The 14482-nt window shown below is 47.8% G+C and overlaps 1 protein-coding gene across 2 annotated transcripts in view; it reads right to left on the bottom strand.

Moving 5' to 3' along the window:
- Nucleotides 1-849: 849 nt before the first annotated feature.
- CD81 (CD81 molecule) overlaps nucleotides 850-14482 on the bottom strand; it is a 31816-nt gene continuing 18183 nt past the window's right edge. The window contains exons 3-9 of one of the 2 annotated variants that reach the window (XM_064714792.1): nucleotides 9282-9379; nucleotides 6345-6419; nucleotides 3526-3633; nucleotides 2842-2937; nucleotides 2440-2529; nucleotides 1682-1747; nucleotides 850-1235 (exon numbers count right to left, since the gene is read on the bottom strand). In XM_064714792.1, the coding sequence (XP_064570862.1) occupies nucleotides 1685-1747; nucleotides 2440-2529; nucleotides 2842-2937; nucleotides 3526-3633; nucleotides 6345-6419; nucleotides 9282-9379 (530 nt within the window). In that variant the 3' untranslated portion in view covers nucleotides 850-1235; nucleotides 1682-1684. Of the gene's footprint in view, nucleotides 1236-1465; nucleotides 1748-2439; nucleotides 2530-2841; nucleotides 2938-3525; nucleotides 3634-6344; nucleotides 6420-9281; nucleotides 9380-14482 lie in introns of those variants that run through there. The other variant, XM_064714791.1, reaches the window with a different exon arrangement.

Below are 14482 nucleotides of genomic sequence, written 5' to 3'. Positions count from 1 at the left end.
CCATCCTGTAATGGCAAAAGCCATGGCAGCCACGTGCAGTGGACAAGGTACTAGTTTGAAAATGATTGATGATCACAAGCCTCCCTCCCTATCAGATCTGAAGCTCTCTGTTGTGACAAAGGGGGAGAAAAACTTTAAGAAACAGAAATACTCCTGAAGTGGGGAAAGTGATCACTAATTTAAACTCCTCCCCTCACCTGCTTCAGGGTGGCAAAAGAGCTGAGATACTATAATTTCCAGCTCAAGTGCCCGTACGGCTAAGGAAAAGGCTTTGCTTAAAAATATATATCTATAGAACTATACATATAGATCATCTTTTTAGTGACACTCTGATTTTATTACATAGCTCCTGGGTCACTCTCCCCCTTTATCTACATGGTGACAGAGTGGCATATAAAAGAAGCCACAGACATCAAAGTGATAACCAAAGTTACCAGATCACAAGAATGTGTTTCAACTGGTGTGATCTAACATGCTAAATTACCTTGATTTTATAAGCTGATCTGCTATTAATATAACTGGAAGGTCTTAAAAATAACCTTTTTTCACAATCAGATTATGACAATTTCTCAGCAATATTACAGTGTGTGACAATATGCTATAATTAAGAATAATTTCACTGAACAAGAGAGTGATGCAAAGATGAAATTTTAAGCATGTACACAAATGGTTGGGAACACCCAAGCATCATCCTGCAGTACATAAAGGCAGGATTTCTAAAGTCAAGGACTTTTTTTTATGTTTTCTTCTTTTTCCAATATCATTTCTATGCGAGCATTAGCTTAACAGTGGAAACTTGGTATAGGACTAGATTCTCCTTGAAACATATGTCTATAATGAAACACTGAAGGACATTAAAAAAGTAATTTAATTTTCAGTTTGTTATACTTGAAAAACTGGGACTAAAATTCACCCCCAGCCACTGACCTTTTAATGCAATGAATTAATGCAACTGAGTCAATTTATAAAATTATAGCCCCAAGAAAAAAAGAAATCACAAAACCATAAAACATTTTTACTCATTAGAGAGTAAAATAGTTTCAGCATGACTTCTGTTAAGGATTGACCTACGAATGAAAACAAGCTGGAGAGGAACAATGCCTGTGTTTCCCCTGGGATACACTGCACCCAGGCAATGAAGGCTGCATCCTTTCCCCTCCTCTCTCCCAGGCTTTGGACAGTCAGCCAGGCTTCCCTACGGACAGCTTGGAAACACCAGGGAGGTGGGGTGATGGCTGGAAAAGATGAGTACAAATTAACAAAAATACTGAATTCTGCTTCAGCATCCAATCAAAAAAGTTGGTAAAACCAAGGCAAAGTTTTCTGAGACCAGGCTGCACCCTTCTCCTCCACACATCTTCCACCAGTGTTACTTCTGAGTTACTGGGGGTGGGGAAGGAGGAGGAAGGACTTGATCTCCTGCTACACCAGCTTTCCCATCACACAAAACTGATGTGTAACTAACTCAGCCACAAAGATACGGGAAAGTTTTATTTATTTAAAAAAAAAAAGTACTTCAAAATAAAAATGATAAGTACTGTACTGTATGGTAATATTGGAAGCATTTATATACACAATTTTCTTTGTCTGTTGTTGCAATGTCTCCTGGTCACTCGGTGGCACTTGGGGTCCCCTCTAGCGCCGTCCGCCCTCATCCCCCCTTCCCCTGCCCGGCTCTCACGGCTCAGTAGACGGAGCTGTTCCTTATGCCACAGCACAGCACCATGCTCAGGATCATCTCAAAGATCTGTTGAGAGACACAGGGGCACCACTGAGACAACAACCAGCACGATGCAAGAGTTCCCCCCATCCCAAGGTCCCCCACTCCACATTAACACTCTCATGCCAGAGCTAAGGGCAGGGATGCTACACCTTTGTTGTTGTTTTCACATGGAGTTGATCAATTTGAGATAAGGAGCTGTCCTCCCATCTCTCACTGGCAGCAGTGGTAGTACCTGACAAACTTTTTGGCTGCCAGCTACACAGAAAATGCCTCGAAATCCCTCCAGCACTACAGCCCAGCCTTTGCACAGATGCCATGTTACACCCCCACAGCACCCGGCCCTCACTAGGGAGCAAACCCAACGGAACAAAGCAAGCAAATCCCTTCCCACTGCAGACCCCAGCAACAAAACATGGCAGCCTGTAGAACAAGTGGTTTTGGAGGAGGTTTCAGTGGTGTTCTGCATTTTTGGCTGGGTTTGCAGGTGCTATTGCTCTACTGAGCTTGCCAGGTGCCTCCCCTAACATCCTGGCTCCCCAGAGGGATGATGAAGCCCTTGGTCTTGCCATGTTCCAGAGCCCTGTGGTGCATAAGGCTGGTGCTGCATGCGGAGTTCCAGGGGCATCCAGAAGAGAGGGACAGATCCAGCCCAGCTGGAAGAGGACCAGGTTGCCCTGAGGTGGCTTTTCCCTGTCCCACCAGGCTGTCACACTTACCATGATCACAGCAACCACGACAGCAGCGATACCGATCAGGTAGAGCTTCCCGGAGAAGAGCTCATCGATTTTTTTGTGACAGTTGGCGTTCTGAGGCAGAGAAGCACACCAGTCAGTCAGCCTGCTTTCCCCACAGCCACCCCCAGCACCAAAATGGCAGGTCAGCTTCCCCCTGGTCTCACTTATGTCCCCAGGTCCTGGCCCCAGGACTTCCAACCAGACTTCACCCCTCTGCACCTGTCAGTCCCCTCAAGCAGGAACAGCAAAGGAAGAACCAAATGGGAACCTTTAACATCCTTCTACACTAACCCCAAATAAATGAAATCTCTACCCTTTATCTATTTTCCAATAAATCCCCAAATTTCCTTGGCAGCAAAGATTTCCTGAAGCAGCTGTGCCTACCTCAATAAGGTTTCTCAGGGCGTCCTTTCTGCAGAGGTCATCCCTCCACACAGGAGTGAAAGTCGCTGACATAATATCAGAACCACAGCAGTCCAGCTACATGGAGAGAGGAAAAAAGAAACAATGGAAAGCCAACATCAGCAGACAGCAAACACTTATGCAATGCTCTCCCCACCATTACACATTCTTGAAGTCACCCAAGATTGAGGAGGCATCTTGGAGAGGGAAACAAGGGTGGGGAATAAGTCTCCAAACTGACTTTTTTCTTTCCATGCAATATAGCTGCTTCCTACAATAGTCCCAGACAGATCTGGCATAGATTTTCTGGAGGAGAGTGAACCCAGCTCTTCCCAGGGATTTTGTTTCCTGCTGAATGGACCAAGTATCAGGATTAATATCCTGATCCCATATCCTCAGAGCTACAGTCTTCTTCCATTGAATTTTACTTAAACAGGGATGCTGAGGTAAATGAAAGGCAACTTAATCAAAGTTTGGTCCAGACTTCCCAGCACCATGTGATGGAGAGAATACTGAAGAGAGCACAACTTTGCTTCTTAAAATGTAACAACAACAAACTTGATAGGCTAAGACCTGCACATAGTATCTGCACTTTAGACTCTGCTTTTCCCACCCCTTTTCCTGACTTCCATTATTAGTTCTCCAGCACAAGCACCACCACCTTACCGTTTCATGGAAGGTCTTCACTACAGCTTTGGCGTTGCTTGCATCTGGTTCTCCCATGAGTGTCTGTTGAAGCGCTTGGTCGTAGAACTGCTTCACGTCTTTGGCTATCTAGGAAGGACACAGGAAAACTCCTTTTCAGCCAGAGGAAGAGGAGGAGGAGGAGGAGGAGGAGGAGGAGGAGGAGGAGGAGGAGGAGGAGGAGGAGGAGGAGGAGAAGAAAACCTATCCAGCAGATGTGCCTGAAAAACAGGTTCCCAATAATAGCACTTGGAGTAAGATGAGCAGTTTTTGAATAGATTTGGACACCATTTGTTTGCACATGTAAAAAAGCATGTCTTTCATAGGGCTCCAGCTGTCACAAATATTAAGAACCCCATCCACCAGCCAGCAAATTTCAGACAACACTATCCAAGGCCTCCACAGGCTCTGTCTAGGAGATAAAGACAGCCAAGGCCAGGAGGGTGAGCAAGAAGTTGAGATAACCTTCAGCCCATGTGGATGTGCTGCTGGGCTCAGGAAGGCAGAAACATCTCATTTTGAACCACACATAAACAAAGCAGGCAGGCAACACAATTCCCACTGAGGTTGCAGAAGCTGGACATGCTGGAAAAGTCAGGAGGAGGTGGGGTGCACAGGCAAGGCTGTCTGTAAATACAGGCACTTCAGCTTAGTGAGTGGCGTGGAGGGGACGGCAGGAATTTGGGAGAGATTGCACACTAAAGCCTGGTCAGACAGCTCATTTGGGTCAGGAAGCTTAGGTGCATTTAGATGGATTTAAAACCCTTGCTGGATCCCTACAGACACTGCTGTCCTGTAAGTGGTTATGTGAGAGACCTTATCCAGACTCTAACTCTGCCACCTGGCTGGCGAACTGCAGCCACCCATGAGGGCCTGCTCCACAGTGCAGAAATCTCCTAACTTTTAGGGAACTGGCCTTGTGACTTCTCCTCTAACACCTTTCAATAATTTGAGAGAGAGAGGTGAAAGAAGGCCATGCAAGAGAAGCAAAATAAAACATAAAAGCAAGGAAGGGAAAATGCTTTCTGGAACATCTGCTCTTGGCAGCACAGGCTGGATTAGCATACGAAAAAAGAAACTGCAGCAAGATGATGCACGATTTCAATCAATTATCCCAGAACTCTTTCATCACTACTCAAAAAAGCTTGCTTTGGCGGATGATATTCTCCAACCAAACCATTTCAATCTGGTACATAAAAATAAAAATTTTAAAAAAATCCTATTTATTGCCTCCCCATTCTGAATTTATAGCATCTCCAAGAAGGCAAGCTGAAGGAGAGACTGCCTTCAGCTTTGAGGAAAAGCATCCCTTCTGGAAGCATCTCTTGGTGGCTGGGGTGATTCAGTGCTTCCCTCCCAGCCTGTGCTGCTCCCAACCAAGGCAGGGAGAAGCAAGCCTGCTTTGTGAGCAGAGATTTCAAAATAGCCCATTCATCATCAAGGCTGCAAAACTAGCTGATGCCAACAGACTGCCACCCTTCATTTTAAACTGCAAAATTAATTTTGGGGGCTGAGGTCATCACTTCTGTACCGGGAAATCCTCAGCTAGTGGCCAAGCTCTTTCTCCCCAGGATGGGACACAACAGCCGTGGGGTCCCTCCTTACTCAGCCTTCACTTTTTTTTGCTGTCGGTTGCAGTTGCACATCTTGGACTCTTCAGGATTCACAAACTAACATCTGCAGGAGGCACAGCCCCTTTGCAGAGGTTAATTAGTTCACTAAAGTTGCTAGGAAACAGCACTGTGCCTGCATAATAATGTTTAGCCACAGAAGAGTTTATTCCAGTGAAGTCGTGCTCTCTCCTGAATGACTGCAAGGAAGTTCCCATTCACACAGAGCCTGGGAACCACTGCTCACATGCATGAGAAAGCTGAGCAGGCCAGCACCTACTTACTCAGCTGGCTAACACCTCAGGAAAGTAAACACATTTCCTACTTTGCCAGAGAGTGTAACCTTGGCTTTGAGCACAAGCAGTCCCCTTCTCTCCTCCAAACCCCTGCGGCCCAGAGATCAGCACCCAGGCTGCTGCTTGCTGCAGCACAGCCACCGTTCCCATGCACAGGCAGTTCTGCATTTTGAGACCAAACCTGTGTGTGTGAGCACATGTGACCACATGTGGGAAGGTGAAGGGAAGTGAAGGGAAGGCGAGCAGAAACAGAAGGGGAAAAGCTGCAATTTCCAGTTCTACCCTTCAGTTCAGCTCCTCCAGCCAGAGGAACCTTATCTGAGCAGTCCCTAGCAGGGTGCCTAGCAGGACAGACACAGGACTTGGACCCCTCATGTGTGCACAGCACATGGATCACAGCAAGCTCAGCGCTGGCAGGCAAATGGCTGAAGCAGGTTCTATGGCACTGGGGAAGGGCAGGAAGCACCAAGCAATGCCGTTCATGCAGGCTCTCCCTGAACGGCATTCCCGCCCTTTGGCACTTCCCGCCCGGGCTCGCCGCTGTTCCCTGGCACTGAGGACGTGCAGATGGCTTTCCTTCACAACTCCATGCACGAATCCACTCCCCCTGTCACTGACAGCGTGGCAGCTCGGAGGGGACCCAAGTGAGACGGGCTATTTTTACTGCAGACATCGCACCGCAGACCCTAAGGGCACCTGCTCCCGTCAAGTGCTCACATTTAAAGTTCATCAGCCTGGCCAAGAGCACTGAGGGGGCCTGCCCAGGTCACACTGCTAAGCCAAGCCCCTGTTACCCAATCTGGGAGCAGTTTGTGAGCAAAATAGCTCATGCTGGGATCTGCTGCCGTTCTGTCCCAGCCTCCCAGTCCCACAAACACAGGTTTTAGAGTCTTACTTGGTCTTTGTTGACAAAACCCCAAATTCCAGCCGCAACTTCGCAGGCAAACAGGATCACCAGGCAAGTGAAGAACTGCAAAGACAAATCAAGAGAGGGATCCTTAACATATCTGCAGCAATTAGGTGGGGAAAGGTGTGGAACAGCACTTTCACTGACAAATCAGAGCATAGGTGTTATCTGACTTCAAACCATTTTCTCTCTCATACATGCACTGAGCCCAAACACATTTTCCTGTAACTCATCACATGCCACACATATCCAGGTTGTTGAACAGGGATTAACAAAACCTTTCCCACAAAGGGACTGGCAGGGATGAAGATGCCCTGTGTAGCACAAGATACATTGCTCCTCTTCATGCACCTGCAGGACCATCCAGACAAGGTTTCTGCTCTGCCACAAATGCTCTGAGGACTGGAATTGCCAGTGCAGGGTTAAAAGCACATTTCAGCTGCTGAGGAGCTGGGGATGTCAGGGTGTGATTTATGGCCAGCTCTGGCATCCACAGCCCTGCAAGGCTACTGCAGTTTTTTGCATAAATACTAACACTGACGTTTTCCCACAGTCCCACCCTGTTTGTGCAATTCCAGCATTCCTCCCTGCCATCCTCCCTTTTTGTTCAGATCCCAGGAACACATTGTGATGGTTGTTGGTCAGTTGGACTGGGAATGGGAAGCTGTAAACTCATACATCAGGATCACATGAGAAGGCACAGAGAGGCATGCTCCATAGGCAGCCAACATCACCTCTGTGACAACATCACTCAGTGACTTCTTCCTGGGAAAAGCCCCAAAGTGGGAGAAGTCAAGAAGCCAAAGAGGTGAATGCAGTCAAGGACAGACAAAATTACAGTACAGCGTGGGAAAACAGCCCCTGGCTCCTGAGCAGACTCTGCTCAAAACACATTCAGCACATTTTCTCCAACAACAGATGAAACAGGAGCTATGACCTGGCTCTCACACGCAAAAGCAAAGGGTTATCAACAAAATGGAAACAAAACTATTAACCTGACAGCAGGAAAGGACTTCCAACATCTTTGTCCGGTTCCTGAACAATCAACTCCTATGTGAACACTTAATTTGTTCCTGAACAATCAACTCCTATGTGAAGACCTAACTTTGTAGGAGCATCTTTGAAAGACTAGGTCCCACATCCCCCCCAAGGACTCCCACCACCCTAAACCTTGGGTGCAATGCCACTGTAAGTCTGGTTAAGCACTAGGGCTCACTCCTGCAGTGGTTACCCTTCAGTGAAGCATGGTTCATTTATCCCAGATGTGGAGGTACAACTTCCTGCAGATTTAGTGGTTCTGTAAGCCAGCTCCAGAACACCAGGAGATGCAGCTTGATGCTATGGGAATATAGTGGTGGTCCTGGCCAGGCAGCTGGCTGTGTCCCAGCCCCCTCCAGGGAGCAGAGCCTGCTCCATGCCAAGCCTCCTTAGGTCTTGCTGCTCAGCTTCCATGCCACCTTTGGCACAGGATTTTAATAGCATGGAGCTTCCTGTACTTCTCCCTTTTGCAGTAAGCCCAAAGTCACTCCGTCAGCTAGGTGGAAGAAAGGGGAGCATGGCTGCTTCCCTAAAACACCCCAAGGACGCTGCCTGGAAATGTCCTTGGAACACAGTGGGAGCCTTGGCCAGCAGAAAGCATCCTCATGGGGCATCTCCAGACTTGTCTTGGCAAGCCAAGGTGTGAGCAAACACGGACAGTGCACAGCAGCTAGAGCTGCTAATTTCAGCCAGAGCAGCCGGTTTCCCTGTCGGATCTCGGGTACCTTGTACCATCTGCCCTTCCAATCCTCCAGCTTCAGGAGGGAGAGAGAGGTACTTCAGGGTCTGTAATCACTTGCATTAACAAAACAAAATAAAAACCCAAAGTTGCCAAACTGCACTCCAACAACCCCTGCCAGATTTGTGTGCAGGCTCCTTGTATTCCCAGCAGCTGGGATAATGCCTGCAAACTCCTACTGGAGCTCCCATCCACTACATTCAGAAGTGTTTTATCAACACTGGGGAAAAGCATCGCCTTATTATTGGGAATCAGCAGCAACCAGAGGTGAAGTCATCTGCAAGAGTGAGGCAAAACAGCTCCATTTCCCTCTGTCCCAGCTGAGCCTACACCCATGAGTTGCTACACCACTACCAAGAACCCTCCAGCCCAATGAAGCCAAGTGCTGGAAAGTCATTTGAATTTTAAAAAAAATATGTTTTACCTTTCCAGTTTTACTTTTTATGCATCAAGTTTAAACTGAACCACATGTGAGAACTTGCTTTAAATAAATGGGTCTCCCTTGCTCCCAAGGTAAAGGCTTTTGGTGTGGCTACAGTTTATCCAATTAGGCTCATCCTGTGCCAGGAATCCTGAGCTGCTGCCTCACATCAAGGACGCCTGTAGCACTTCAGTAATGGATTTTCCAGGATATACCTAGATGTTCTCACTCAAAAATTATGGAAAGTCTTTGCAGTTTCCTTGTCCAAACAGATAAAAATAGTAGATGATTCCTTAAAAGAACAAGAATTGCTACAGGCAGCCTTGAAACAATGAGAGGGGATGCTGTAGGGGACACCAGGTAAGACAGAAGGTTTAGTGGGTGCTTGGTAAGACAGCCAGACCATGAAGGGATAACAGCAAGGAGGGGGTTCACATGTAACAGAGAAAGAGTCTCTAAGAATCCTGCTGATCTCACCCTTTCTGCCCTGCAGCCAGGCACAGAAAGGACATTGCAGCTCAGCCAGAGCTCCACAGGCTGGGCAGAGATGCCCTCAGCCACACAGCACTGCCTTGCTCCTTGCAGAGGTCACCCAGCTCCCACCTCTGTGCTCACACATCCTCCCAGCCCCTCTCACTGGGAAAGAGCCCAGCAAGGGAAGCACAGCCATGTGCCTTCCAGCAGCGAGATCAGGGTGCCAAGCGACTCCAAACTTTGTGTCTCCTACCGTTCCCAGAAGACACTGAGACTCCTGAATGGCGCCGTAGCATCCCAGGAATCCCACGAACATCATGACAGCCCCGACTGCGATCAGGATGTAGATTCCTGCAAGGCAAAGTGAGAGGCAGACACATTACTGCACAGCTCTGTCCAGCAGCACCCTCATCCTGGCTGGACATTCTGGCTCCTGGAGTGGATAATTATGGGTGTGCAGAATAATGGTTCAGGAGGTGTGAGGGCAGCAGACAACATACATGAGTTGGGTCTCAAAGTGTTTGAAGCTGCCAACACTGGAGCTTTAGTAACTCCATCACCTCCAAAATGAGAGGAAATGCTGAGAGTAGCACTAGGCAGAGGATGTAGGAGGCATGACAAGAGCTCTACAGCATCCTCACAGCTGTAAGCAGGAGTTACCCTGGCACAGTGTTTTAAATATTTAAGCAGAGATGGAAATTATTAGTTAGCATATCTTGTAAAATAAACAGTAAGGCACATGGTTTATTTATATTAAACTTCATACAAATATTTATCTGGCTAACATTTTAAAGGCAGATGAACCATTAAACCAAAGGGAGAGTACTGCTTAAGCATCTCACTAAAAACCTGGTGCTTTTTTTTTTTTTGTTATAGGTTCTTCTAGAGAGAATACAACATTTTTTACTTTAACTTATTGAATTTACACAGGCAACTTGCACCATAACTAGTTCAAAGCTTGAAATGAGGCATTGGGAGTGGTTCAGAAAACAGAAGAATAAAAGTTTATTCATTCAGGAAACAAGAGCTTATCTCAAGTCTGCTGCCATGAGTAATCACCATGGTCTCACCAACCACGAGACTGGTGAAGCCATAGTGATTACTCAGCCAAACACTACCAGCTCAGTTAAATCTGACACAGCTTTTTGCTGGTGTATCCCTTATATTTACTTACTGCATTTTTGGTTAACTAATATTCTCAAGTATTGTGGTTCTACTACTCTCTAAGTGAATCTTATTTCCCATTCAAAAGCAATTTCATACATGCAAAAATTACAAATCAGGTAAGACTGCAGTCACTATTTCTAATCAACAGTGAAGAAAACAAAATAATCATGATGAGGATGAAAGAACATGGGACATCCTGGAGGTAACAGCAACACAGTGAATCTTACTAGTTGTTGGGAGACACATCCCTTCAATGAAATGCTTTCTTCTGCTATGAGTGAAAATGTTTTATAGTTATTCATCAGACTGTCAGCTCTCCTTTAGGAACAGCCCTAACATATAAACAGACCTCAAGATTAAAACTGTTTGTACATGCTTGTGATGTTTAAGGTTTTTCTTATCTCTGCAGCTTTTAAACAATTTTCTGATAATTCAAGTGCAAAGTCTAAAGGTCACGCACCAAGAGCAGAGTGAAGGCAAAACCCTTCTCTAAAACACCAGATACACAATCACAGAATCACAGAATTTCTAGGTTGGACGAGACCTTTAAGATCATCGAGTCCAATTCATGTTCTAATACCTCAACTAGATCATGGCACCAAGTGCCACATCCAGTCTTTTTTTAAACACATCGAGGGATGGTGACTCCACCACCTCCCCGGGTAGATGATTCCAGTATTTGACCACTCTTTCTGTAAAAAACTTCCTCCTTAATTCTAGCCTGTATCTCCCTTGGCGCAACTTGAGACTGTGTGCTCTTGTTCTATCTGTTGTTGCCCGTAGAAAGAGACCGACCCCCAGCTCACCACAGCCACCCTTCAGGAAGTTGAAGAGAGTGATAAGGTCACCTCTGAGTCTCCTTTTCTCCAGGCTGAAATAATAACAGTCTCCACTTGTTTAACATTCCCTTACAGATCCTTCAAACTTGGGAAAGTCTGGACTTTGGCTCCCGCTTCTTCCCTCTTTGAAACAAAGCCCACCAGCACGCCAAAAGCACAAGCACCAGTGCCAGGGCCGGCCTGGCGAGTGGCGGTGATGGAGACGCCGCCCCAGCGGCTCCAGCATGCTCCGGTGTGTCCCAGCAGCACGGTGCTCGCTCTATTTTTAGGCCCTGCAGGAGGGAGGAAGCCAGCTGCAGGGGAAGTGCCACAATGGAGCATGCTGACCCCGCAGGAAGCCCCTCTTCACAAAACCTGACAGGAGCCGTGGCCGGAGACACCAACATCCTCGCGGCAGCACTGTCAGCGACCGAGCTGCGCCTCCTGAGGGGTTCTGAAGGGTTTCGGCAGCGCCCGGCAGCCACGGAAAAACAACAGGCAAAAAAAAGCTCCCCAAGTGGGGATGAGACACCTCCTTAGGTGAAGGTGTGCAAAGAAAGGAAAAACAAGCAAAAGAAACGTCCCAGGAGAGCTCCTTGGAAAGGACAGGCCAGTGGCGTGGAAAAGACAGATGAAGGTGTGTAGGCCTGTCTGAAGGGAAAGGAAATGGTTTTGTGCCAGTGGATGGAGATAGGATGAGGTGGAGCAGCTGGGCAGGGAGACAGCATGGCAAACAGTGGGCTGGGCTGTGTGCAGGACAGAGGGGCCCCAAAGGGCTTGGAGGTGGTGGGAAGGCATTAATAAGCCCTGTACAAAGAAGGCAGTCTGCTGGACACCTGCCAAGCCCTAGAGAGACTGATGGAGGCTGTCAGACACTGCATAACTGCTGTCTCACAAAGAACAACATACCAGCAGTGGTGTCCCAAAACGGTCTGCTCACTGTCACCAGAAGCTGCTAATGCCCAAGAACCAGCCCTCAGCACTCCAGCTTGTACCTACCAGTGAAGCTGCTGGCTTGGGTTTTCAACCCAAACCATGGCAGATTTTTCTATTTTAAGCGCTGGGCAGTTCAACTGATAAGTCTTCATCACAAGTCAGAAAATCAACTTTCCTCGTCCCTGAGCGCAGCAGTTTCTGACTTCTTCGCCCATTAGGACAGTAGAGAGAAGACAAAGCTGTGCTAGGAGCAAGTCATTTCCACATCTGACAAGTCACTATTCATGCTAACCACCCCAGTATACAGGTAACAAGCAGATGCAGCACATTTGAAAACCTAGCAGCATGATGCTGAGACCCCAACAACAAGGTCACCACAGACAGAAGATTTTGTTCTAATTTTTTTTTAATAAACACTGAAGGCACCTTCTGGGCTGAGCAAATATTGCCAGGAGATCACAGTGACAGGGCAGCCCAGGTTGAAGGGACCTCAAATGATCACCTGGTCAAACCTTTTGTGAGACTGGGAACCTTAGGAGAGACTATGCAGAACTCTGCCCAATTATATCTTGACAACCTACAGTGATAGGGACTCTATTGTGTTCCTAGTGAGGTTTTTCCAGTAAATGATTGCTCTCACTGTAAAAGATGTTTTTCTGATATTGAGATCATCAGGAAAACACAGGACCCACTAGTGGCCAGGAAGGTTTTGCTCTGAAAGCTAGGAAATGAAAGCCCAGTGAGACCCTCAACTGATGGAAGAGACTAAGAGAAAACACAGACATTTGCTGTTTTAGAGAAGTTTTCCAGTGACCTCTGTAGTTGCTTCTTGCTGGGATTTCTGGCAGCTTCAAAAAAACAAAACCAATCCTGACCTGCTGAACTCCCACCCCAGGCAGGCCATGCAGACCTTGGACTGTCAAGTGACATCCTGGCTTCCCACTTCTCTCCCTGCTCTCACTTCACCAGCTCCTCATCAGAGCCAGCCCGGCTATCAAGTGAGGAAACAGCAAGAAGGAAAGGAGGGGAGGGGAGGGAAGGAGATGTGCACCATGTGCAGCTTCCTGAGCGGAGCCCAGCGGATGCGGCCGGTGCGCTGGGAGCAGCAGGAATGTGCAGCCAGGCAGGGGAGAGGGCAGCAGTGCCGGGCCTGAGCTTGGCAAACCACAAAAAACCCCTGGAAGGTTTCTGGAATAAAGGCCAGCTTCATTCCCAGGCACAAACAAGTGGCTATTATGGAGTCGCCTTTTGTTACCGAGGGCCAGAACACGACAGCCTCTCCCAGGAGGCAGCAGAGCAGGACTCTGAGCTGGAGCTTATTTAAAAACAAGCACAAAGTATTTACTGCAAAAATAGCATGTGCAATGAGGAATGCCAGCGGTGTTTCGCCACAGAAATGCCATGCTGAAGGCTGAGAAAGCAAAGGAAGCCAATCCAAGTGCCCAGCCACATGCTTTGGATGGTGTTTGTTTTCCCACACCCATCCTTCCCCTAAAGGAATGGGGCTGGTGGGAGGGTCTCCACTTTCAGACTGGGTGCCAGGCAGCTGGGGGACTATTTCACAGCAGTCACGGTGCAGACTGGAACGACCAAGCCCTTTTCCCAGAAAGCAGCCTGACACATCTTAGCTTTCATTCCTGGCACACAGCGACCATGACGCCGACTGTGGTTTTGGGCTCTGTCTGTGAGCAAGGCACCTGTCATCCCATCCTGGGATGACACATTATCCTCCTCACAGTCAGAGGAGACTCCTCACAAGCCTCTCCCTCCTCTGTGCAAGCATTTAGGGTTAACCCCTAAATCCTCTCCCGGGTGAGGAACTCATGACTACAATGGTTATTTGCTCCTTCAGGTCTCCACCCGACTGGCACAATTTGGCAAGAGCAAGGCTCCATCTGCCTTTCACATGCCACTTCCCAGCTCATTTCTACTGCAGCTTTTTCTGGGGTTTTACAACAAGCAGAGCTGTTTGCTGTAAACAAAAAGTAAAATGAGAGAGGTATAAACTGCAGTGCCTACAGCCATGCTGCCCCCTCACTCAGCAGCAATGCAAGAGAGAGAACAGCTGGAGCTGCAGCCACAGGGACAGTGAGCAAATCATGCACAGGTGTTCATGGTACCAAGGCACCTCCACATCCCTGAGCAGCACTACACTGTGATTTCTGACCCTATGGCACCGCTCTCTGATAAGGCAGCAGCAAGAAAGATTGCTACAACTGCCACACATAAACAGCCCCACACCAAAGCAAGCTGTGAGCCTCAGGACCTGTATCTGGGAGTTGGAGAAGTCAGAGGAGAGGTGTCAGTACTGGAGTCCTCTCTCTCCTTTTGAGATGAAGCCTTTGAGCAGAAAGCTTTAGGAGAGAGACCAACCACACTCAGCTTCACCTCCTCATCTGAATTCAGAGCAGGAGCACAGGAGCCATGATATGATCTCCTCCCTCAAGAGCATCATGACAGGACATGATCAGAAAAAGCAGCAGCAGTGGGCCAAACACCATCCCTCTTTCCCCAGTACAACCAGGGCAAGCGC

Source organism: Zonotrichia leucophrys, chromosome 5 (genome assembly GCF_028769735.1).
Source record: "Zonotrichia leucophrys gambelii isolate GWCS_2022_RI chromosome 5, RI_Zleu_2.0, whole genome shotgun sequence".
NCBI lineage: Eukaryota > Metazoa > Chordata > Aves > Passeriformes > Passerellidae > Zonotrichia > Zonotrichia leucophrys.
This window is presented reverse-complemented; position numbering and strand designations above follow the sequence as displayed.